At 39.3% G+C, this 25,108-nt stretch overlaps 2 protein-coding genes across 3 annotated transcripts; one reads left to right on the top strand and one right to left on the bottom strand.

Moving 5' to 3' along the window:
- Nucleotides 1–10,484: 10,484 nt before the first annotated feature.
- Nucleotides 10,485–18,277, top strand: LOC135157054 (foot protein 1 variant 1-like). 2 transcript variants are annotated; one of them, XM_064111505.1, is made up of 3 exons: nt 10,485–10,559; nt 15,463–15,619; nt 17,235–18,277. In XM_064111505.1, exons 2-3 carry the CDS (start codon nt 15,496–15,498, stop codon nt 18,230–18,232), a joined length of 1,122 nt encoding a protein of 373 aa, XP_063967575.1. In that variant the 5' UTR covers nt 10,485–10,559; nt 15,463–15,495; the 3' UTR covers nt 18,233–18,277. The 2 variants fall into 2 exon arrangements, with proteins under 2 accessions (XP_063967575.1, XP_063967576.1); XM_064111506.1 differs by having other exon boundaries at nt 10,488–10,559; nt 15,466–15,619.
- Nucleotides 11,594–13,615, bottom strand: LOC135157107 (uncharacterized protein K02A2.6-like). The gene has a single exon (XM_064111619.1). The coding sequence runs from the start codon at nt 13,613–13,615 to the stop codon at nt 11,594–11,596; it is 2,022 nt and encodes a 673-aa protein (XP_063967689.1).
- Nucleotides 18,278–25,108: the final 6,831 nt, after the last annotated feature.

The raw sequence follows: 25,108 nt of genomic DNA, 5'->3' as shown, positions 1-25,108 counted from the left end.
GCATTCTCATAGCATCGTTATAGGCTACCATAAGTTTCCTTAAACTGCTCTTTTTATATCTGCACCATAAATGTGCAGTATACAACGGTGTACAATATGCTCGAAATAATGCAATCTTTACTCCATGGGAGCACATATGGAACTTCCTGCACAGTGTGTTTCCTTGTGCATAAAGTTTGCGACACTGTCTATAAATATCTCTATCATCACATAGGTCCTCTGTGAAAAAATGACCAAGATATCGGGTCTCCTTACAAACTTCAAGTTTGGAGCCACACAGATAGAAATCTGGAAACACTAATCTATTATGATCTTTACAAGTAACAAACATAGCATGACTTTTTTTCGCATTAAATTTGACATCATTATCCATACCAAACTGAGTGCAAACATTTAACAAACTCTGCAGCCCGGCAGTTGACGGACTAAAAATTACAAGATCGTCAGCATACATCAAGTGATTAATCTTGGTACAACCAACTAAACAGCCAGTACTACAATCATTCAATTTCACAGATAAGTCATCCATGTACAAGTTAAAAAGGTATGGAGACAATATACCTCCTTGTCGAACACCATTAACAACAGTAAACGAGTCGGATAGGCAGCTACCCCATCTAATCATCATAGTTTGGTTACCATACCAATATATTAATATCCTGATCAAATAACTTGGTATCCCCCTATCATACATTTTTTGGAAGAGTTTTCCATGATTGACTCTATCAAATGCTTTGGAGGCATCAAGAAAACATAAAAACACTGAGGAATTTCTCTTTTGATAGCTCGCAATGATCTCTTTTAGAACAAAAATACACATATCAGTTCCATGTTTCGCTCTAAAGCCAAATTGATTATCACATATTGAAATATATTTTTCTAACCTAAACAGAATTATCTTCTCCAAGACTTTAGAAATTACACTCGCTAACGCAATTGGTCTATAGTTATCTTTGCTAGCAATTCGGCCCGCTTTGTCCTTCAACACAGGGACCAAAATAACAGATAGCATACTATCGGGTAGTATTCCATGAATTAAAAAACCAGAAAAGCATACAGCAAGTAAAGGACCTAATTTGGAGTTAGCATACTTTAAATGCTCTGCAGTTATACCGTCTAACCCGCATGACTTATTGCCATCAAGCTTCGTAATGGCTTTTACAATTTTTTCCGGGGAAACAATCATATCATCATGAAAAGAAGCATTGTTAACTAAAAACTTTTCACTTCTAACACAGTTTAGCAGATCCTTATAGTGCTTTCTCCATAGTTCACATATTTCATTATCTCCTGTGACACCTTCAATGTTTGTAGGTGAGGGTGATTTACTATTATTCATGTACCTGATTTCTTTCCAAAAATCATTATAACTCTTATTCTGCAGTTTACTAGCAATTGAATCCGCACGCATAGTGTTTTCATTATTTTTAACAAAACGTAAAGCATATTTAAATCGCGCATTCGCCTTATTTTTCAACTCAAAGAGAGGGCCATTCTTAATTTTGCCATCCTCTATCCAACGCAAAAGAGCTTCTCGAGCCTGTGAGTGAAGCTGTGCAACATGTTCATTCCAGCCAGGCTTTGAATGTCCCTGGACCCTTTTAAACTTATACAAACAATCACTTGCATCACATAAAACATTTACAATACTGTTATACAAATTACACAAGTCACCTATGTGACCACTAGTTGTACAATTAGGATCATTACAAGAAAAGGCATCAGACACCAAATTTATTTTATTAAACCCTAACTCAGTTCGGCGGCAATATTCATCTTTGAGACTATCATTAATCCTCACCCAATCTATCTTCCCTTTTCTAATATTATTCGAACCAGCCTTCATGTGACCAGGCAAGTGCCCCAAATGAATTGATATACTAATTGGAATATGATCTGCGGTAGCAAATTTGTATTCTATCTTAATATCCTCGATGGAGTCATGAGCATCTGCTGTACAAATACAATGATCCAACCAAGAAGTAGTATGCCAAGATTCACTAACATATGTATAACTTCCACCTGGTAAAAATTCAAGACTTGATAAAACATAATTATTATCATTACAAAACGCCTTCAAGTGATTTGCAAAAAGCGAACCATGATCAGAGATGTCCGCATTCCAATCACCAACTATAAAAACACTTGTGGTATCCAACTCTGCCACAGCAGAAGAAATTTAGCCTAATTTCTCAAGAAAAAGACTTTCATTATCTAGACTTTCAAAAGGGGTGTACACATTAATAATAACAAATTTTTTATCATCTGTAGCAATTTCAATACCTACAGCCCAATCAGTATTAAATCTGATTTCACTTATTAGGTGTTCATATCTAGTATTCCAAAGGATAGCAACTCCTCCAGGTATTCGACCTTGGACAAAACCATTACTAAGATCTGTGGTAGATTCCCCAATGCCATGATATGAAGGATGGAGAGTGTTAATTCTATTTAAATCTTGCTTAGCTAGCCACGTTTCTTGAAGACATATAATATCTACATCTTCATTGAAAAGATGTTCAATGACATAACGACGGCTTTTGTCAGCAGTACTCTGCCCAAGACGCAATCCCCGACAATTATAACTGATAACTTTGAATTTTGATCTAAGGAAAAAAAAAAAGTAGCCAAAAAGCAAAAACCTAGCTAGGTCTGTTTCAGTTCACTCTGCCAGGCCCAGACAAACACAGATGATGTACTAATCACAATTTAATACCTGATAAACCCCCTGTGTAGCCTTTCACATAACCATTAAGTTCAGTTTTTGGACCTCTTGATGATTGAAACATGCATACTAGCACTAGCGTACCTACGGGGGGCAGAGGGGCAGTCTGCCCCCCTGACGAGCCACCACCCATGCAAAGCCACCACCCATGCATGTATCCCTGCCCCTCCTGACGAGCTTGAAAGACCTTTTTGCCCCCCCCCCCCCCTGACAAAAATCCTGGAAAATCCTAGGTACGCCACTGCATACTAGTGAAAATAATTTGCTACTGAAGAGTTTGGGCTGGTATTTCATCCACTAGGGAATTCCCCCTGTAATAGGCCTATAGTCTTTTATAGGGCTCACAGGCCTAATTCATTTGCCATAGACTCGTGTGTTAAAGTGGCACTTAAAAAGAATTCATAAAAAATAAGGAGGAAATTCGAGGGTTGGAAAAAGTAAGTTCAGTAGGTACCCTCCCTTGAATCAGTGTTAGATTGTCTGTCATATTCATTCATTTTTTGTCAATAAGAAAAATCAAATTTAAAAATTAAGCAATGGGTTGGCTCGAATGAATAGCCTGCCAGTTGTGATTAGGCCCGTGCGACCCCTAGCCTATAATCTCGGCGAAGACTACGCAACGCAGCCACAATATGCGTAGTCTTTGCCAAATCAGACGTATCGCTTGCGTACTGCAGCTTCCGCCTAGATTATAGGCTAGGCTGACCCCGACCCGATTGACCGTCAGATAAACAGACGAAAATCAGTCTGACGTTTTACCACGTTTCAGTCAAGACCGTTGAAAGAATAGCTACATACAGGCAAGTTCATTTGCCCTGGGGTCGATAGAAAAAGTACTATGATCCTTCGATTATTTATTTTATTTATTTATTCATTTTATTTCCAGGCAAAAGACAACAAGAATATGTACAAGAGGAAGAAATTACCACCGACTAGTACCAGAGGATGACTAAAAGAAAAACTAGTTTCTGTTATGAAGCTCTCCTCACTAGTCGGGGTTTACAAATATACACAAATAAAATCGGTATAAAACGGCAATATAAGTTTAGATGCATTACGTATTACAACAAAGAACTTAATAATACAGTGTCTGTTTCCATGTGCAACTATAATATCCAGTCAATATGAAATGTTTATGTATTTAAATAAACAACGTTATGCTATTATCAGATAGTAAAGACTGAGGAGGTGAAGTTGCATAGATTGTGAGAATGATATCAGAGCATATGCATTATAGTCGAACTTGAGTAAAAATATAGTATCAAAATAATTGTCAGATACATGTATGCAATATTCAGAGAGAGAGGGAGAGAGAGGTGGGGAGGGAGAGAGAGAAGAAGAAGATAAAGAAGAAGAAGAGGAGGGGAGGAGGAGGGACAAAGACATGAAAGAGTTTAGAGAACTTAGGTAGAATGAAATGAAAGAGGGGCAATAGAGAGATGAAGCATGACATACAAAAATGCAAATTCTACTACCTTGAACATGTTGAATACAGTTAATAAACTAGCATAATAGGAACAAACATTATGAACAGTACAAGAGCAAATAATTGCATAACAGTAATTAACAAAATGCATAATAAAGGGCACATGGAAGCATGGAGAATAAGTGTCCATGTAGGAGTGACATATTCACCAAGGCAAAGATATCTGATCTCTGAAGGGATAGATTCCCAGAATCTGGGGAAAGAAAAGAAACAAGAAAATTTCAAGGCTTTACATCGTGCAAATATTTCATGGATGAAGAGTAACTTGTGAGAGTTCCGAGTTCTTGGCCTGGGTAAGATGTGAGCAGGTATGTCGTAATGCCTAAACAACGATTTTATAACAAAGGCGGTAGATAGGTAGACCAGTCTGTTATACGATGGTGGATTGGTGGGAGTTCTAAGCTCTGTAATTTTCCATCACAAGAGAGTGAATTTGCTTGATTATAAGGAAAGCAGAAGCGTGTGAATCGACGTTGAACTGCTTCAAGAGAGGATATGATAAGCAAAACTCTTCCGGTAGTATATGATACATTCCCTTTACCTTGTTTACCATATGTTTTCAAAACGATTGGTAAATCTGCATGTTGTAAGCTACTGATATAAGCTACTGTTATAAGCTATTGTTTGCAAGCTACCGAAATGGTACAAATTGAGCAGCTATTACCATATTCGTCATAAGACGGAACTTATGTTGTTGTTGTTGCTGTTTTTATTGTTTTTTTCATCGAGTGGAACTTACTCTTGATCTAACATGGAGATACTTCAACAGAGCATGTAGTTTTGTCTGTAATCCACATGGACCTGGGAAGCGGGGGTGCTAGGGGTGCTGAAGCACCCCCAAGATTTTGCCAGGGGATGCTGCGTGTATTATTTTCCATAGGCAGCACCCCCTGGAATTCTGGTTGAAGCGTCACATGGGTGGAATATGGAAAATGACCAACATATTGTGTTGAAACCCCCTTTTTGGCACCAAAACGACCTTCAATTTGTAGTGAAACCTTATTTTGCTTGTCAAATTTACAAAGGCGGGTCCTGGGGGCCCAACGGGCCCGGGACTCCCTATTGGCGGAGCAAAAAAGGGGAGGCATTTAAAAAAGGGGGAAAGGAGAGGAGAAAATAAGAGGATGAAGAAGAGTGAATAAAATGAGTTGAGGGGACGACTTGGAAAATAAAATTAAAAAAAACTTTCATGTCACTATATAAAGTTTTCGCTAGCGCTTTGCGTTTGCATTGCATGTTTGATGAGATAGGCTTACATGAGATTCTTCCTCAATAGGCTGATATGGAGCTTAAAATATCAAGTTTTGAAGTAACTATACAACACACATTTCAGCTCCGACATCGAGCTTTAATTATTTTGTTTGATTTATAAATTGACTTTTGTAAGTACTCTGTAAAATGTCCGTTTTATTGTCTCATTAAGATTTTAAGCTCGCGCTGCGCGCTCGCGCTATTTGATTTTTCAGGTATCTATTCTCTTCGTGTATTCCATAAAGTTCTCAGTTAAAATATCCTTTAATTTTCAGGTTTGATTGTCAAAACCTATCAGCCAGCGCTGCGCGCTCCCATTTTGATTGGTGAGTAATGTATATACCTCAATAATTTCCTCTATAATAATAATAAGAAATTCTAAAACAAACTTCTTATAATCCCCTTTTCATGACATTGCGATTTGCGCTCTCATTAACTTGTTAAAATATATATTAACCATTGCATCCTATTCATAATTACAAAACTGCTTACAATATCCAGTTTTCAGGAATTACCAACAAATTTTGAGCTGTCATTAGGCTTATTAGATTAATAAATACAAAATAAAATTTTCATAAATTCCCAATAATTAAATTGTCCTTTTTTTCAGAATGGAATATCTCGCGCTTAGGAAGAGGAATTGAAGAAAGTCATCATTTTCATATGATGACAATACGTCCTTAGAATGTCCAGGTCCTTGGTCGAAATAAAAATATCACCTTGCGCTTCGCGCTCACATCGTTTATTGAGAGCGATCCATAATAGCCACTTCACGGTTTTCCTACACAGCTAGTGCTTGAATTAGTGCTTAAATTAGCCCTTTTCAGATAGGAATATCAAATATTTTCAGCTCGCGCTTCGCGATCACAATTGATTTTCATGATAAAAAAATATATCTAGAATGCCCAGATACCAGGTATGAATTTTAAACACACGCACACATGTTTATTGAGATACACAGCTTGTTCTTTATTTCAAACATGCTTAAAATATCCAGTTTCAGACTAAAACTTTCTGCTTGCGCTTCGCGCTCACATGATTGATTGAGGATACCCAATTACCCATTCTTTTCATTTTGTATTTGTATTTATTTAGACAAGTAAAACATACAAAGTAAAACATGTCAAGGGATACAAAAAAAGGTTTGAAAAACCCGTACAAGTTTGGATCCCAATAATATAAAATAGCATCAAGATAAAAACATAAGTTTAACAATCGGAAAAATAAAACAAAGTAAATTACCATATAGAAAAGGACATAGATAACATTAATAGATTTATGTAACGTTTAAAAAAGATTTAAAACGTGATATAAGAACAAAATAATAAAACATGGATAAGATAACATAATATAGCAAAATATAATAAATGAAATTGATGACAAATCTTTATGAGTTGTGGTGTAGTTCAAAATTATACATAATATGACAAGAACGATAATAAATTAGCTGTGAGGTATTATTATAGATAGGAAAAGTGGAATTATTTAGTAATATAGAAATTATATAAGAAGGTGAGCCTTGAGTAAGTTTTTAAAAGTCGAGATAGATGTGCTATTTATTACATTACTCGGGAGCATGTTCCAATCTTTGGAGGTTCTAACATAAAAAGAGTTTTGGAAGTAATCTGTTTTTGCAAAGGGCGTGATTACTTTCTTATCATGATCGTTCCTACCTATCCTGTGGGCTATTTTAATCATTACATTAACATGAACTAAATTATTAGTGAGCTTATAGAACATAACAAGTCTATGGTACTTTCGTCTTGCTTCCAAAGTTGGCATATTCAAATTTTGTAAAAGTACGTTGTAACTTGTTTGCCAATCCCGGCACATCATTCTCACGTATCTATTCTGTATACGCTCGAGTAATTTAATATAGGTTGCCCGATACGGGTCTCATGTTATACAGCAATACTCTAAGCATGGTCGAATGAGTGACTCGTAAAGGGTCTTAAAAACTTATCTTTGACAGTTCATAAAGTTCCTTTTCACGATACCGATAATTTTATTGCATTTAGTATATGTTTCTTCACAATGATCTTTCCAATTTAATGTGTCATTAATTAAAATGCCTAAATACCTTTCAGACTTAGTTATGGTTAAGTCGTTTCCATCCATTTTATATGCATAGTCTATTTTTGAAACTTTTCGGGACATTTTCATTATTTTACATTTTGACACATTAAAATCAAGAAACCATTTATTTGACCATTTCTTCAACGTGTCAAGATCATTTTGCAGAATTACACAATCTTGTATAGAATTTACTGGTCTGTATAAGATACAATCATCAGCATAGAGTTTCATTTCAGAAACAATTCCATCGGGTATGTCACATATAAAACATAGAAAAAGTATTGGGCCAAGGATTGTCCCTTGAGGCACACCTGATTTCACGTCAATCCATTTTGAATATTCTCCATTTAATACCACGCGTTGTGTTCGCAATTTCAAAAAATTCATTATCCATTTCAAGTTTGAGCCCTTAATACCACAGCGTTTGAGCTTGAACTCTAAATGTGCGTGTGACACGCTATCAAAGGCTTTGGCGAAGTCTGGGGCACGAAGAACAGATGCATATGATGGCATTTCACTCATGTTCATTGATTGATAGTAAGGGTAATTTTCCATAGGGTAGGCCGTTCGGGGCTGTGGATCAGCTGATGTGTACATTGGAGAAAACTGGTATCGCTGACTTGTGGGAAGGAAAGTTTGCCTAGGTTGGAGGGGGCGTTTAGGTGGGAGGGGGCGTTGGGGTAGGGGAGGACGTTGGTACTGGGGCTGTGGATGAGATGAAGCCATCTGGTAGCGAGGTACGTCAGAGCGTTGCTGGACCAATGATGGAGTAGGCGTCTGTTGACGATTGACCGACTGCTGACGAGTAACTTGTTGGAGGGATGGTGGAGGGCGTTGGTACTGGGTCTGGGGCTGAAGAAGAGCTGGGACCGTCTGGTAGCGAGGGACGTCTGTCCGTTTCTGGCTCGGTGGTGGGGTATACACCTTCGTCGACTGCTGACGATCGACCTGTTGAAATTGAGAGGTCCCATCCAAACGAGGGCGCATAGATGGGGCACGAGTTGTCCCAGGTGGAGTAGGTTGTAAACCCGGTGCATTATCCTTTTGTGTCTGGGGCTAAGCAGACAAAGAAGACTTAGAGGATAAAGGGTGATCATCATTTGGGAAGTCTGACAAAGCTTTAATTACACTTTGGATCTTCTTCAAATCCCTTGATAGCTCATCCAGACGTATAGGAATGCATTTACATTGCATACAAACGTTTCCACTGGCGTCACACTTAAGATTATGATTTACATAACATGAATAGAGTGACCCACATTTACAAATACCACTTTTGATCATTGGAGATAAAGAAAAACATATCAATGAATGTAGCAGCAACTTCTTATATAAACTGCTTTGTCCCGATTACATGCACACCAATACGTGTTGTATTTACTGGGAAAATAATATAGGAACTCGTTTCGATTGGGAAGTTATTTTTAAACGTAATCTAAATCAAGTTCAAGAGTGCAAGTTACGCGAATTTAATTTTAAACTTCTTTATAACCTATTACCTGTAAGAAGAAACCTTCACAAATGGGGTTTAGTGAATGATAACCTATGTTCGCATTATGGAATGGAGGAAGATATCCAACACGCTTTCATTTCTTGTGATTTGAATCAATCATTTTTTCAATATTTGAAAGAACTGACTAAAAAATTATTTCATAAAGATTTAGAAATCAATTACAAAATTTTGTTTAAACATGAAGTAGACGAAAATTTGGTTTAACTTCTGACCATTGCACTTTGGTGCATTTACAAAGTCATTGTTTCAAGAAACATATCCGGAAAAGAAAAGAGAGATAATCTGAAATTTATATTCTTAAGAGAAATAGAAAGTAGAGTAGAAATGAAAGCTCGGCACAGTAAAAGATATGTTTATTTACCCAGAGAAATTACCGAATACGTATGAAACTCAGTAAATCTTTGGTTTTCACTCATGTATTCAATATGTTATAACTCATGTAAGACTTTTGGATGATTGCATAATTATGTAATTGTTTTGTATCGATATAATTCTTTAAAATGTCATGTCATTTCATGTATGTTCATTTTTATGATGTGTTATGTTGCAATGGTGTAAATAAATCCTCTAATTGGAGGCAAAAAAAAAAATGAATAGAGTGGCCCGTTTTTTATGTCTAAATCTGTTTTTCCGCCCACGCTTCGCGCTCGCATTGTTTAGTTATATAACTATCCTGCCCATGATTACAAAATATGCTTAGAATTTCAATTTTTTTATGTTGGAATGTCAAAAACTTTCAGCTCGCGCTTCGAACTCGCTATAGTTGATTATTGAATATATATTGCTTTATGGCTAACCACAAACAGTCCTCCACAGGTCCCTTTTCGATCAGTTATATAGGATTTTGTTTAGGATCACAAATATTGCCCAGAATGTTCGGTTTTCAGGACAAGATACATGAACTTTCCACAAAAAATAGCTCGCGCTTCGCGCTTGCACTATTATATGACTTATAGGATTACTATGTTTTATAAGAATAAAGCAAGAAGTGACGGTTACGAAGAAACAATCAAAAGTCATCTTTGAGTGGCCTATCGGGGAAAATACGGGTGAATTTTTTTTGCGCCCTCCCCACTAGCGTACCTGACAAGCCACAACCCATGCAAAAGATGTATCCCTGCCCCCCCCCCTGACGAGTTTGAAAGACCTTTTTGTCCCCCTGACGAGTTTGAAGACCTCTATTGCCCCCCTGACGAGCTTGAAGACCTTTTTTTTTTTTGCTTGTAAATTTTTTTTGGCGGACGGTTTTGCCCCCCCCCCTGTGGAAAATCCTAGGTACGCCACTGCCCCTCCTTTAGTGGCGAAAGCTGGATCCGCCCCCGAGTTTAGGCCTACTTCAGTACCCCCGGTCAAAGAAATAGTTCCCAGGGCCCTGGTCATCCACACAGTATATAGATGCATACATCTTCTCGAGTCTGATCATTGCATTTGGTCTGCGATAGTGCTGCGTTATACTGTCTGTGTAGAGTCTGCAACCTCTGAGCTTCTTCGTCCCCTCTTGAAGTCGGGTGAGAGATGATAGTCTTTGATATTTATTTCAAGTTCATGTTTTTGTTCTCCCCTCATCCCTTTACGTGAAGTTTAGGTTTTTGGACCAGAATACACTGCAATGTTAAGGGGTTCGGGTTCATTTTGAGAGCTATAAACAAAGCTAAGATATTGGCAAGGACGCACAGACTTTTAAACAGTCAAACACTGTATCTCTGTAGAAGACGTATTACGTCGAAAATTGGATTTCAAGAGAATAATTATTGAATAATTATTGAATTATTGAATACAGATCGAGGTATTTTGACACTTGTTATTATCTTTGTATTCTCTCTCTCTCTCTCTCTCTCTGTTTTCCATCACGTTTTCCTCTATGCTGATGCGATTTCGCCACCATAAGCTTTATTCGGGTTGGCCAAAAATGATTCGGGTCAATTCTTGGCGATTCTGCGCCGAATCCAGACCTATTCCGGACCCACTCGGGGAGCTCCCCGAATCAGAGACGAATAGGTTCCGAAACCACCGAATCCATCCGAATCAGGCCATGCACATTCGGGCAGAATGGGCCCGAATCCATTCGGGAGAATTCGGTTTGGGTATTTTATTAACCTATATTGAGCAATTGTTTCATATGAGTCCAAAACTTAAACGTTCCAGTTTTTTAATTTCTATGCTCAATACTTGTCGGCTCTAAGGATTTAAGATCTGTAATCTCGTAGATATCCAGGTCGTCTCCTTAGACGCTGAGAACGACGAACAGTTCGCGGTTCTGCTCGCTGTTGCTCTTGATCTTCAGTGCTTGTAGGGAATGGAAAGGTGTCTTCCCAATCGCTTTCATTCATGTTGCCTGGCTTGCTCGCGATAAGGCGTCTGGTGTTCCATCGCGTTCCGTCATCTAGTACAAATGCATTCGAGCCGAGCTTCTTCACGATCTGTTTGGGTTTCGATACCCCCGAAGCTAGCTTGTGCTTGCGATTTGGACGCTTTACACGAACCCAGTCACCGATAGCGAATTTCGGTGTGATTGCTCGTCTGCGTTTGTCAGTGTACGCTTTCATGCTTTGCTGTTTCCTCTCGCTTCAGCCTGTGTGCTTGCAGGCTCTGAAACCGGTGGTTTCAGGATGTTGAATGGCATACGGAGGTTCCGTCCCAACATCAACTCTGCTGGAGTTTTTCCGGTTAGCGAATGAGGTGTTGAGCGATACGTGCGTAGTAGGGTCTGGATGGCCTTATCGAAGGTCATTCCATCTGCGAGATTCGCTTTCAAACTCTCCTTGATTACCCGGTTGAAACGCTCTACGCCGCCATTGCTTTGAGGGTTGTAGCGAGTTGTGAGGCGATGTTGAATTCCATTAACGGCTAGGAATTCTTCGAACTGTTCAGACGTGAACTGTGGTACATTGTCCGTGGTGATAGATTCTGGAAGACCCCACTTGGTAAACATCTTCTCGAAGATGCTAATGACTGATGTCGTAGTGACTGAGCTTGTTGCTGCTATCTCAGGCCACTTGCTATGGAGGTCGTGTACAACTAACAAAAATCGCTGACTTAGAGGAGCGGCTTGGACTTCCCCAAAGATGTCGACTTGAAGTTGCTGCCATGGCTTCTTCGGCCATGGGGTCGGCTGCAGTGGTGCTGGCCGCGGTTGAGTTTTCTCGCTGAGAGTACACGCTTCACAAGATCTGACGAGATCTTCTACGCGTCGATCGATCGCTGGCCACCAGATTGCTTCGCGACATCGTTGCTTCATCTTCACCACACCTGGATGACTTTCATGTGCGGTTTGTAACACACGATGTTGAAGCAATTTCGGGATTACCGCTCGTGTGCCACGGGCGATACACGTGTCGTCGAAGATAGCTAGCTCATTGCGAACACGATGATATGGAACGAGGTCTTCGGAAATCTCTCTAGGCCATGCTGTTTGGAGATAATGACAGACCTTCTGTAGAGTTGCATCTGCGGCTGACTCTGTTTTCAGCTGCTCACGCGTCACAAGCTTTGCGGTCACGTGAGAGATCACCATAAGAACGTAGTCTTCGACGTCGTCTTCGATGTCGCTTCTTGCATGGCTATCGCGATTGCTATTCGTGTTCGGTGTACGGCTAAGCATATCTGCTACTCGGTTGCGTGAACCCGCGAGATATTCGACCTTGAAATCATATTGGTGCAGTCGATCTGACCATCTGTAGATGCGGAGTGGGCGGTGTCCAGATCCTGAAGTGCTCAACAAGGTTGTTAAGGCTTGATGGTCAGTACGAAGTGTGAACTTGCGACCGTAGAGGTACATATGCCAGTGTTCGCAGGCATAGATGCATGCGAGAGCTTCGCGTTCTCCTGTAGAATACTTTCGCTCTGTGTCCGACAACGCTCGAGATGCGAATGCGACCGGACGTACACTGCCGTCGATCGTTTGCAATAACACTGCTCCGATAGCGAACGCTGACGCGTCTGTAGTCACGTACATTTCAGCGCTTGGAGTGAAGTGAGCGAGAACTGGTGGCTCTGCGATTCTTCCTTTGAGCGTGTTGAATGCGGTCTCTTGTGCGTTGTGCCATTCCCAAAGCGCGTCCTTCCGGAGAAGCTTCTGCAGAGGTTCTGCGATTTCTGCGTATTGTGGCACGAATTTGCGGTAGAAGTTCGTTGTTCCCAAGAATGAGGCTAGCTCCTTCACATTCGTTGGGGCTGGGAGTGATCGGATAGCTGCAACGTTGTCGAGTGTAGGCGTCAGACCACTTGCAGTGACATGATATCCCAGAAAATCAATGTCCGAGGCAGCGAACGTGCACTTGGCCTCGTTGAGCGTCAAGTTATGCTTGGCGAGGCGCGTCATGACTTCTGCTAATCGTTGATCATGCTGAGCCTTGTCCTCTCCGAAGACTACCACATCATCAAGGAGATTCAACGTGCCCTCGATTCCAGCTAGAACTGAAGAAACGATTTTCTGGAATGCGCTAGGTGCTGAATTCAGTCCATAGGGCATACGGCGATACTGAAACATGCCTATGTGTGTGTTGAATGCAGTGAGATGGCGGCTCTGCTCTGCTAGCGGAACCTGGAGATAGCTCCGTCTCATGTCTAGTTTAGAGAAAACTTTAGCTCCGTGGAATGAAGCTGAAAGTTCATTCATAGTAGGAAGTGGATACTTATCCGGAATGATTGCCTTGTTGACTGCCCTCAAATCTACACAAAGTCTAAAATTCTCCATTCTTACGGCGTGCGATGACCAGATTAGACACCCACGGGGATGAATCGATGCGCTCGATGATGCCATCGGATTCAAGCCTATGAAGTTCCTTTGAGACTTCATCCCTGACAGCTAACGGAAGTCGACGGAGACTCTGTGCAGTAGGTGGGACTGAGGAATCCACCCTTGGTGCATGGCAATATCCTTTGCATTTACCAAACTCGTTGAAAAGTGCAGCATAGCGTTCTCTATACGCATTGTCTATGAGCCGAATGCGTTCACCAGTGTGGTCGTTCATCTGAAATCCTAGGGCGTCGAACAGATTGACTCCCATAAGGCTCTCGCCCTTCGCTATGTAGAACGTAAAGCTGTCGAGATGTACATCCTTGTACCCGACAGGAAGCTCAACCGTGCCCAGAACGGAAATCAGTGTAGGTGGTTCACCATATGCTATGAGCTTGCTCGATGTCGATGACAGGCAACAATGTGAGAAATGTCGATGATACAGTTTATCACTAAGAATTGACACTTTGGCCCCCATATCAATCATCAAAGAGAGGTTAGTACCAGCAATCTGCACTTCACATTCTTTAAACTGACCTGAATTTGCTGAAGAAATCCGGTCTGAGAGTGTGAACACGCTGCTTGCTATGTCGCCCTCTATTGGTTCATCAACGTGTCGAACTGAAGATGCACTTTTCTTGGTAGATCTGCATACGCTAGAGAAATGGTTCATCTTCGAGCACGAATTGCAACGTTTTCCAAACGCTGGACACGCTTTCGGAGGGTGTGTCCGTCCGCAGTTCGAACACGACTTCAAGTTAGCATGGTTAGAGCGGGCTTTGTTATGATATGGTCGTTTGATGTTCTGTACTGGAGTTGCCTGATGTGCAGTATGACTATGTCCTGTACTGGCACTCACAGTCACATCGTGTTGTTTGAGGAGCTTGGCGTCCAGCATTGCGGCTTCGATCTGGATCACTAGATCGAGCGCCTTCTTAAGTGTCAGACCGTCATCCTCCATTAACAGACGTTCTCTAATACGGGGAATAGACGTCTTTTCGATTAGTTGATCTCTAACCAGTTCATCGTTTAAGGTGCCAAACTTGCACTTGGATGCCAGTTCGGTTATGGCTGCCACATATTGTTTTACAGGCTCCCCATGACCTTGTACTCTCTGTCGGAAACGATATCGTTCAATCATCACACTTGTTTTTGGCCCAAAATATTTCTCAAGTTCATCAACAGCTTTATCGTACGTACCGGTAGTAGACACTTCCAGCTGTCCGAAGATCCGCTGCCCCTCTGCGCCCAAACAGAGGATCAGGATTGCGCGGCGGCGGAGGTCGGGTATCTCCGCTGTGTCCAACCCGCTTGCAGTCAAATACGTTTTGAAGCTCAAAATCCATCGTGACCAAGGCACAGGAGGTTCTCCTGGGGTTGCTAGGAATGGGTTAGGTGCTACAAGACCTATTCCAGCCATTCTCGTCGCCAGATGTAGTATTTAGGAACTCAGAGACATAAAACTAGATACAATGAATTTAGAAGTTGAGATGATTTAATCTATTCCAAGATGTCCGATCATATTGTGATCATGTGTACATAAAGGGGATTGAGCCCTCGACGTTGACTGTTAGCACAGTCTTACAAACACAACAGGTGTAACCATAGCTTTACTGGAAAAAATAACTAATTTCATTCCGTTTCTGTTTTGTCATTTTGTACCATATCGTCAGAAGATTTGGCCCCGATCACACCGATACCCAGCCATGAAGACCAGCGCAGTTTTCATCTTGTGCCTCGTGGTTGCAATCGCCCTGCATTTCAATCAAGTGGCATCTCACAATTCTGAGGAATTAGGAAGTCATTCGCATAGTGATTCACATGAAATTTGTAAGCATATAAACTTAATATTCGTATGGGATTTAAGAATACTGCATAGTAGGCCCTAGGAGTAACACGAACGCCAAAAAGGGCGTATACGAGGGATTAACTTTTGTTTTCTTTCGGCTAAGAGATCCTTCTAATTAGTGCTATATGGGAATTGTGAAAGTAAAATCGAGTATGTATTATAGGATTATTTCTTGAATACCTCTGAGTGGAGAAATTGATGGTCTCCGAGATCACAGAGTCGTTTTTTCTTTTTAATAATCAGCTGTACAGTCATGACAGTACTTTTCGTGGGTGTGTCGTTTATCATGCTGAACCATGTGTAGTTCAAAACGTTGTTATTTCTTGCGAATTTCTTGTCAATCTTTTGATTTCAATATACAATGTCATGACCATAACAGGTGCGGTTCTAGTGAAAAAAGAGAGAAAATAGATGTAGGTCCTATAATTATATGTTCTCTAAAAAGCGTAGAAGGCATAGCTAGTTATAATTGGTCCCCCGCATTACAATGCCCTGGTTTATCAAATTAACCCACCCCCCCCCCCCCTATATTACCCATCATAAATATAACAATACTAATGCCGTGAAATATAAGTTTTAAATTTATGCTATTTTTCCGAAAGCGCTGTTAATTTTTGTCATTCTTTAGAATATATGTTTTTTGTTGTTGAGGAAATGGCTCGGTCGCTATATTCCCCCTGACCGACGTTAAAGTTATTTAAAGTTATACAGTTTAGAGTTAGAAGTGTACTTTAGAGCAAGAAGTGTCGATCCACATTTCGGGTGGGGTAGGTGGAAGATATTTTTTAAAAATTGCCACTTTATAATGAAGAATTTTGCGCATGAAGCACGCCGAAAATTGACTTTATATGCTGTTTGATTATGTCAAGTTTTATAATGCTCTCCGATGCCTTTTCTAACATACATTTACATTGCATATCATAAATTTTTCAAGTTATCAAAATTATTGGGAGGGGCAAATCTATATATGCTTGCTTCCCCCCCCCCCCCCATAAAAAAATAATGATAATGGGAGCGATCGCCCTCTGTCTCAAAAGATAAACGCCTCTGCTTAGAGTCACATGTATTTGACTCTAACTCTATTCTCTACAATATTATACTGGGCAGCTTTTCCGGGTCATATTCTTTTGCATCCTTTCTGCATTTTTAGTATTCTATTGGGGAATTCAAAGATGTTGTAGGGGTACATTTATTTGGAAGTTAGTAATAAAGAGCTCCAAATTCTAGGTTTCACTCCGAAAATCTCGTCCCCGGTCAATACATTCCTACTTGTTATATTTTAAAAGGGGGTGCCATTAACATGAAAAAGAACTAATTCCCTGCCATATTCTACCATACCTTGTATTACGTTCTATAAAGTCTCTAAAATGTGAATTGTATCGCTCATGAAAGTAGGAACTTTATTTACTCGTTTGTTATGAATAAATCAAACTCCTGGAGAGCGTAACAAGTCCCCGCCATGAAGGGAACCAGTCTTGCCCCAATTATATCGTGGTGTCAAATCACGTGCCCTGATCCCTGATGGGTGTTATACATGTCGATAACAAATTTTATGAAGAAGATTCTCAAGCATTTTGAATCCGGGATTTTTTTAAGGGCACGGGGGAGTGGCTGCTTGGTCAACATGGTCTCCAGCGCACGGGGGCGATGCTGCTTGGTCAACATGGTCTCCAGCGAACGAGGGCGAGGCTCCTTGGGCAACATGGTCTTCGTGGTCTCCAGCGAACGGGGGCGAGGCTTCTTGGTCAACATGGTCTCCAGCGCACGGGGGCGATGCTGCTTGGTCAACATGGTCTCCAGCGAACGAGGGCGAGGCTCATTGTGCAACATGGTCTTCGTGGTCTCCAGCGAACGGGGGCGAGGCTTCTAGGTCAACATGGTCTCCAGCGCACGGGGGCGAGGCTTCTTGGTCAACATGGTCTTCGTGGTCTCCAGCGCACGTAGGCGATGATGCTTGGTCAACATGGTCTCCAGCGAACGAGGGCGAGGCTCCTTGTGCAACATGGTCTTCGTGGTCTCCAGCGAACGGGGGCGAGGCTTCTTGGTCAACATGGTCTCCAGCGCACGGGGACAAGGCTTCTTGGTCAACATGGTCTCCAGCGAACGGGGGCGATGCTGCTTGGTCAACATGGTCTTCATGGTCTCCATCGCACGGGGGCAAGGCTTCTTGGTCAACATGGTCTCCAGCGCACGGAGACAAGGCTTCTTGGTCAACATGGTATCCAGCGAACGGGGGCGATGCTGCTTGGTCAACATGGTCTTCATGGTCTCCATTGCACGGGGGCAAGGCTTCTTGGTCAACATGGTCTCCAGCGCACGGGGGCGATGCTGCTTGGTCAACATGGTCTTCATGGTCTCCGGCGCACGGGGGCAAGGCTTCTTGGTCAACATGGTCTCCAGCGAACGGGAGCAAGGCTTCTTGGTCAACATGGTCTCCAGCGAACGGGAGCAAGGCTTCTTGGTCAACATGGTCTCCAGCGAACGGGAGCAAGGCTTCTTGGTCAACATGGTCTCCAGCGAACGGGGGCAAGGCTTCTTGGTCAACATGGTCCCCATGGTCTCTAGCGCACACTACGCTGCATATATGCTCCTGATACGATACGCCTGGACCCTGAGGGAAAATGATAACACCGCTAATGGTAGGTAGCTATGCTCTTTATTTCTTTAATATTCATTTACATGTATTTTATTTGGGGGGATGAAAGTTTAATCATCCAATTCTGATCATCCAATGGGACAATTCTTAAATAACATATGGGACTCCGTTTGTCTTTTCGTTTGTGAAGACACGGAAGAGACTAAAGACACCTTTGAACAGCGACTTTGGTACGTATTGACTTCAGAATATTGATCATGCATCGTGTCGAGAGTAAGTATATCCGATGATAATAATGAAAGTGTGAACGTGTGAAAAAGCATATAGGAGGGATGTTTACACACACACACGGCACAATATGGAATTTGGCAATCGATATTTGAATCGCGATTGAAAAATATATATTTTTTCGTTTTTTTGCGCGTGTGGACAGAATAAAAAATCGAGAACTCCCGCTATCCCGATTACGATTCAAATAATTGTAATTTTTCTGGAATAAAGGCGATATTTGCTGTACGATGCGTATATGAATCATCTTGCGATCTAAAACTCCGATTTTTTTAAATCCCACGATGCACATGTATTATTGTACAAGAAGCGATCGAGCTCTTTGAATGGGGTCAATTCTTATAATGTATGTTCCAGCGTTTTTGCGATGTACATCGCAGTTTTTCGCTGTGCGTGAAAAATTAATGGAATCGCGATTCAAAATTCCAATTTCCCTTGTGAATGTGGACACTCCTGCATAATGCGTACATTCTTAAATGTTGGGCAACATACTGTCCACACAACAATGGGTTAAAATATTATCCAACTCTAGGTAGTATTCAACCAATACTGTGTAGTTTTCACCCAAAGCACACATTATTGGTTGAAAGCTACCCAGGATTGGAATTTTTTTTACCAATTTTGTATGTGGACAGTTTGTTGCCCAACATTTTTAAGAGTGTACACGTTTGCAAATTCCAAGCATTTAAAGGATACTATATACAGAATAAAACCTCGTTATTTTAAGAGTGTCTATCTATGCACGACTGCACATTTCTGAGGTTTACAAACGAAATTACCATCTAATTTAATATATTTTTAACCAAACACCCATGCGTTTAGGCCTACATACATACCTGTACCTACATAGTACTTTGTGTGTGGCCAGTCGTTTTCTCCTTAAACATGTTAAACCCCATTGATAACTGGCATTTCGTTCTTGTTACCAAGAAATGCATTTTCTTATACAAGACAACATATTCAATTCAATTCAAATTTAATTCAATTCAAAACATATAATTGGTTACATGGAGAATTAGTTATTTCGTAAACAAAATGAAATTCTTGTATTGATAAAACGGCTTGTCATATACGTTAGCAGTAAAACGTTCTGATGTGACGCTCCCATTATATCTTTGCGAAACATACTGAGAGTGATTTTCACCGACAAGCTTGCTCTTAAACCCTAGCAGACGGACAGATTTCAGTAGCTTATGATGGTGAAAGCTTTCTTGTTCATAGCTGTTTTCATTTTTTGTGTGCGTATGTTATGTCACCACTCTCCGTGGAAATAAAAACATTCTTAAAAAATCCCGCATACATTCGTAATTCCGAAGCTTCGTTATTCCGAAGGTTCGGATATTCCGAAGGTTCGTATTTCCGAAGGTTCGTATTTCCGAAGGTTCGTAATTCCGAAGGTTCGTTAGTCCAAAAACGAAGTGAGGTTCGTAATTCCGAAGGTTCGTTAATCCGAAAACAAAATGAGGTTCGTAATTCCGAAGGTTCGTTAGTCCGAAAACGAAATGATTAACGAACTTTATTTCGTTTTCGGACTAACGAACCTTCGGAACAACGAACCTTATTTCGTTTTCGGATTAACGAACCTTCGGAACAACGAACCTTATTTCGTTTTCGGATTAACGAACCTTCAGAACATCGATTCTCATTTCGTTTTCGGATTATCGAACCTTCGGAATAACGCCACAAATGTTCGGATTACCGAACCCTTTTACGTTTTCGGATTAACGAACATCGAGGTATAGGCAATTTGCGTGTTTCGGAATTACGAACCTTCGGAATAGAGTACCTTCGGAATTACGAAGTGTAACCGAAAATCCGAGGCAATGCTCTATTCGGACAGAAACGCTGACAGAAATCCACACATGCATATTGTCATGATCATAACATTATGATTACTTACTTATGATAAAACTTGATCATTATAATCATCATCAATATTGTTGGTATTTTCACCAATATGTTCATCATCTGTTGTTGATAGTACTATCAATAGCATTGCTTCTACCATTGCTACTCTCATTGTTGGCATTGTTATTATTTTTATAATCATTTTTAATCATCACCAACATCATCATATCGATAGTTTCATTATTTTCGTTCTTTGAAGGTTTGCATGGTGGTGCAGGCAATGAAGAAGATTTTGGGATATGAACATATTACTCTGTTAGTGTTTTTGTTATTTGTATGTTGTCATCTTACTGCGGCAGCCCGAACACGTACTGTGTTCGGGCTGCGTTGTGATTCACCCCGGCTCACCAGATGAAATCAGATGAGCATCGGGAATCACAGGAAAAGGAATAAGATTGGACAAAATTGTAATTAAGGAAATCTATACATACTCACAACTTAAGCCGCAATATACACGATTATCAAAACTATGAAATAATGCCCCAAAACTAGGCAAAAACGGAGGGAATTTTTTTCGGTGTGTATTAGAAGTCGTTTGTACAGGAAGCAATGGAGGATCGATATAGCCTTTTGACGAGGCAACGAGATAAATTTATTTTTATCACAAAACGGCGAAAAAATAAAAAACAAACAATAAAAGAGAAAAAATACTTAAAAAATAAAATAATAATTGAATACGCGATTTTAGTATGTTCGTATTTTCATCAGATCCTGCCAATACCACTAAAGTCCATATAGAAAATACAACAAACGTTCCCGACAAAAGGCTACCATTCGATGCGTCGGAGAAAGATTGTTATGAATATTCATGAGTCTAGTTCCGTAAATTCTTGCTCCCTTTTGCCTGGTAACCAGTCAAGATACGGGTTTGTTTGTTTGTTTTTTGAAAGAAATAAACATATTTTCGTATGAATTATTATTTTTCTTTCTTTCTCCTTCATTTTTTTTCTTTTCTTCTGTTCTAGTTTATTTTCCCTTTCCTTTTTTTTTTATTCTTATGCTTTTCCCTTACCTTCTTTTCATTTTTTGGGGTCGGTTTTCTTTTTCTTTCTTCCCTTTTTTATTCTTTTGCCTTTTGCTTTTTTCTCGTTTTTTTTTTTTTATTCTTCGTCATTTTTCTTCTTTTATTTTTTTGTCTCTAATTTTCTTCTTGTCTTTATCCTCTTTTTTTTTCTTTGTTTCTTCTTTGTTTTCGATAGATTGTACTCATGGTGTCATACAATTTTTTTTTATTATTACTATTGGAAACTCTACAGATATAGGTAAATAAACAAGCGAAGAAATAAATGAATACTCATATATTAAAGGAATATTTTCAGTGGTGTACCCATGATTTTCGAGGGGGGCGGGGCAAATTCGTCCGCCCAAAAAATTGACAAGCAAAAAAAAAAAGAAATGGTCTTCAACCACAAATAAAGGATTTCGTACCAGAAAAAAATGACTAGCAAATAACAAAAAAAAAGGTCTACAAGTTCAAAAGAGAGGGCCATTTGTGGCTGGTTGGGATCAGTTGTGATTCGTCGGGGGGGGGGGGCAGGGGTACGTCCCTTGCATGAGTTGTGACTCGTCAGGGGGGCAGTCTGCCCCCCCCCCCATTAGGTACGCTAGTGAATATATTCGTTGATCAAAATTATTGAGTGATCAGCAAATCACCTCTTTAAGATATTGATGCCTATTTTCTGGAACCCTGCCTCTGAAAGGCCTGTGCTGACTTAGCCTAGAATCTAGAGGACTCCGTGATGTGAATTTTTTTTAAAGACATCATACAATGCTGGCTCCCATATATTTTGATTTTTTTCTTTCTCTCTTGTTATGTTTTACATTTTGTTTATTTTGTATACTGTGCATGCATCCTTCTTTCAATTTGAATTGTATGTTGTACGTTTTAATGAGAATTTAAAATAAATAAATAAAATGAAAATATATGCAAATCTCATTATCATCCAACAACCATTTTCACTTGATGCCTATATCAATATTAATTTGTAATATTTTTGAACGGAGATTATGGAATCATGAAATATGATTAAAATTCATGTTTGTTTATAGATTACTATGTTATCTTTCATCTTTTTTGCATTCTGTAAGATTCAATCATCGAGTATATAAATCTCTGCAGGATAAGTATAGGCCTATAATCACAAAGAATTGAATTGCTCATTATATATAGGACGCATAAAGTCGCCGCGAATCTTGCTTGTCTGATTGTTTTCTTGGCATCCAAGAGGCGTTTTTTTTTTCTAAAGACGTCTCGTTCTTTATCTTAATTGTTTTTACTTGCTTATCTATATACTTCTACTACTGTACCACTGAAGAATTGATGCAGAAATCCAATTTTGTGATAGATTTTGTCATAACATCCCAATAAAAGTTAGGGCTTTATCATGCACCTTTTCAATTTTTTCTATAACAAGTGCGTCGCAAGGAGGTGGTGGGGTGGCCTTCCCCATCCTAACGCCCCCCCCCCCCCCCAGGACAGTATACACGGTGAGAGCGAAGGGGAAAGCAATGGCGAAAAAGATAGCTTTGCGGGATTTTCTTTCTCATTTTCTCATAATATTGTTTTTCTCCTTTATTTACCTTTTTATACTACCCCGTTTTTCCATCTCGGCTTAATGCTAGTGTGTTTCGTGGCGGCATCAAGTTTAAAAAAATAATATTTGGGAACGGAACTAGTATTAAGATTCTATGTCAAAGTAATATTTTTTCTTTAAATTGAATACCAACTTTCCCGATCCTTAGGTAAGGGCGGTAAACTTTATAAAAACAATGCTGTCAATTACCCACAAAGGCTACTTCTTTCGCTTTTCAGCTCTTTACTTATTTATTTAGGGCCGCGGACGGCCTTATCCTGAGCATTTAAAAGGGGGCAGTTATGAAAATTGTGCCGTACAATATATATGTGAAAAAAAGAAAGTACAATATTACTAGATGGAAGTTCATATGTCATCAATCTCCTTTCGCCTATTTTGCGCCATTAATTTGATATTTTGCATGTCATTTAAGTTTCTAATCATTCAAGTACACTGTTAAAAATGATTGAAAAAAAAACGCTGTTTACGACATGAATCACACAATTGTGTAAACAGTTTAAACAAGTGTTTAAATTCTTAAACAACGCAGTTTAAATTCAAATATTTGATAATCAGTAATTAAATTCAAATATTGAATAATCAATAATTAAAGCATGATTTTTAAGACTTTAAACACTTGTTTAAAATGTTTGAACTATATACTGCGCAATTCACACAATAAACAGCGTTGTTAAAATTATTTTTGACAGTGTAAGCGCTTCGTATAAATGAGTTCAATTAGTGGCGGAACCATGATTTTCAAGGGGGGCGGGCACATTTTTTCCAATGAAAACTTTGACGAGCAAAAAAAAGAAGAAAAGTTTTTCAACCAAAAATTAAGAAAATTTCGTCCCTGAAAAAATTGACTCGCCAAAAAAAAAAAAAATAATTCGGCCCCGAAAAAAAATGACAAGAAAAAAAAAAGATCTTCACTTTCAAAGGGGAGGGGGCACAGTTCGGTTTTAACACCATTTTTTACATCACAAATTTTCATTTTGCTTCTCAAGGGAAGGGGGGAGCACAAGCCGGCTTTGGCCTCCCCCTGGATCCGGCAGTGAGTTCCATGTTTTTAATTTGAATTTGACAAGCAAAAAAAAAAAAAAGGTCTTTAACATAAAATTGGAGGTCGTTTTGTATTAATTTTCTTTAGAGGGGGGGGGGGAGGCGGGTGACTAAAAAAACCTATGCTACTGCCATGAGGTGAATTAAACAACAAATGGTAATTAGAGATTATCAAAGCGGCAGATTCTTTTTTTTTTTATTATAATTGTTCTTTACAATATCTTGATATTTCTTTTTAAAGGAGGCAACGTTGTTTTTAAGTATTTCCTTTCGTTTTAAAATCATATTCAATCCTTCCTCGTTGTTATAACAAGTGAAAAAGATGTATAAAATTAATAAAATCAGAATTCGTATTTAAGAAAATCGTAAATTAAAATTCTAAATGTAAAATTAGAATCTGTAAATATTTCTTTAATATTTCGTAATCACAAAGGGAATAATCATAATACAGACTAAAAATTTCTACATGATCTAGAAATCTCTTAATATAATTATAAAACACAATCATACTGTTGATAAATTTTATTTTGTTCAGGAAGTTATATAAAAAACACACACACACACCAAGAGAACACAGTCATGCTTTCCCCCCCCCCCCCCATAAACAAAGCATAAAAAAAGATGAAAAGGAGAAAGAGATATAACAAATTACAAAATTAAAAAAAAAAATATTATAGAAACACAGAATGCAACAAAATAAAAATATCTATGAAATAAATTATTTTTTCATAAATACAGATTTTTTTTTTAAATGAAAATGAAAATATGGTATTGAATTATATGCCTATAAATATGGTATAAATAACGATTTAATTGAATCGAGGCGACTTGCCGAAAGTTTTGACTTACATGCATATTCATTAAACTGTGTTGTAAAGACAGTGATGTCATCTTATAAATATTCATATGCGCATGCGCAGAAACTTTTTTTCACGTTCTTCAAACATGGCGATCTCGCGATTGGAACAAAAGTCCGAAAATTGATGCTCTTTTGAAGGATTTCATGGAATTATATTCATTATTCTTATTTCAAAGGTAAGCTG

This window comes from Lytechinus pictus, chromosome 16 (genome assembly GCF_037042905.1).
Source record: "Lytechinus pictus isolate F3 Inbred chromosome 16, Lp3.0, whole genome shotgun sequence".
In the NCBI taxonomy this organism is placed as follows: domain Eukaryota; kingdom Metazoa; phylum Echinodermata; class Echinoidea; order Temnopleuroida; family Toxopneustidae; genus Lytechinus; species Lytechinus pictus.
Note: the sequence above shows the minus strand (reverse complement) of the source record. Positions and strands in the feature narration are given on the sequence as shown.

What these genes read in the sequence shown, in the direction of transcription:
- LOC135157054 (XM_064111505.1), top strand. Translation starts at nt 15,496, where the DNA reads ATGAAGACCAGCGCAGTTTTCATCTTGTGCCTCGTGGTTGCAATCGCC. An exon ending in TAGTGATTCACATGAAATTT is followed by an intron (nt 15,620 to 17,234) that starts GTAAGCATATAA and finishes GATTTTTTTAAG; the next exon opens with GGCACGGGGGAGTGGCTGCT.
- LOC135157107 (XM_064111619.1), bottom strand. Translation starts at nt 13,615, where the DNA reads ATGAGACGGAGCTATCTCCAGGTTCCGCTAGCAGAGCAGAGCCGCCAT.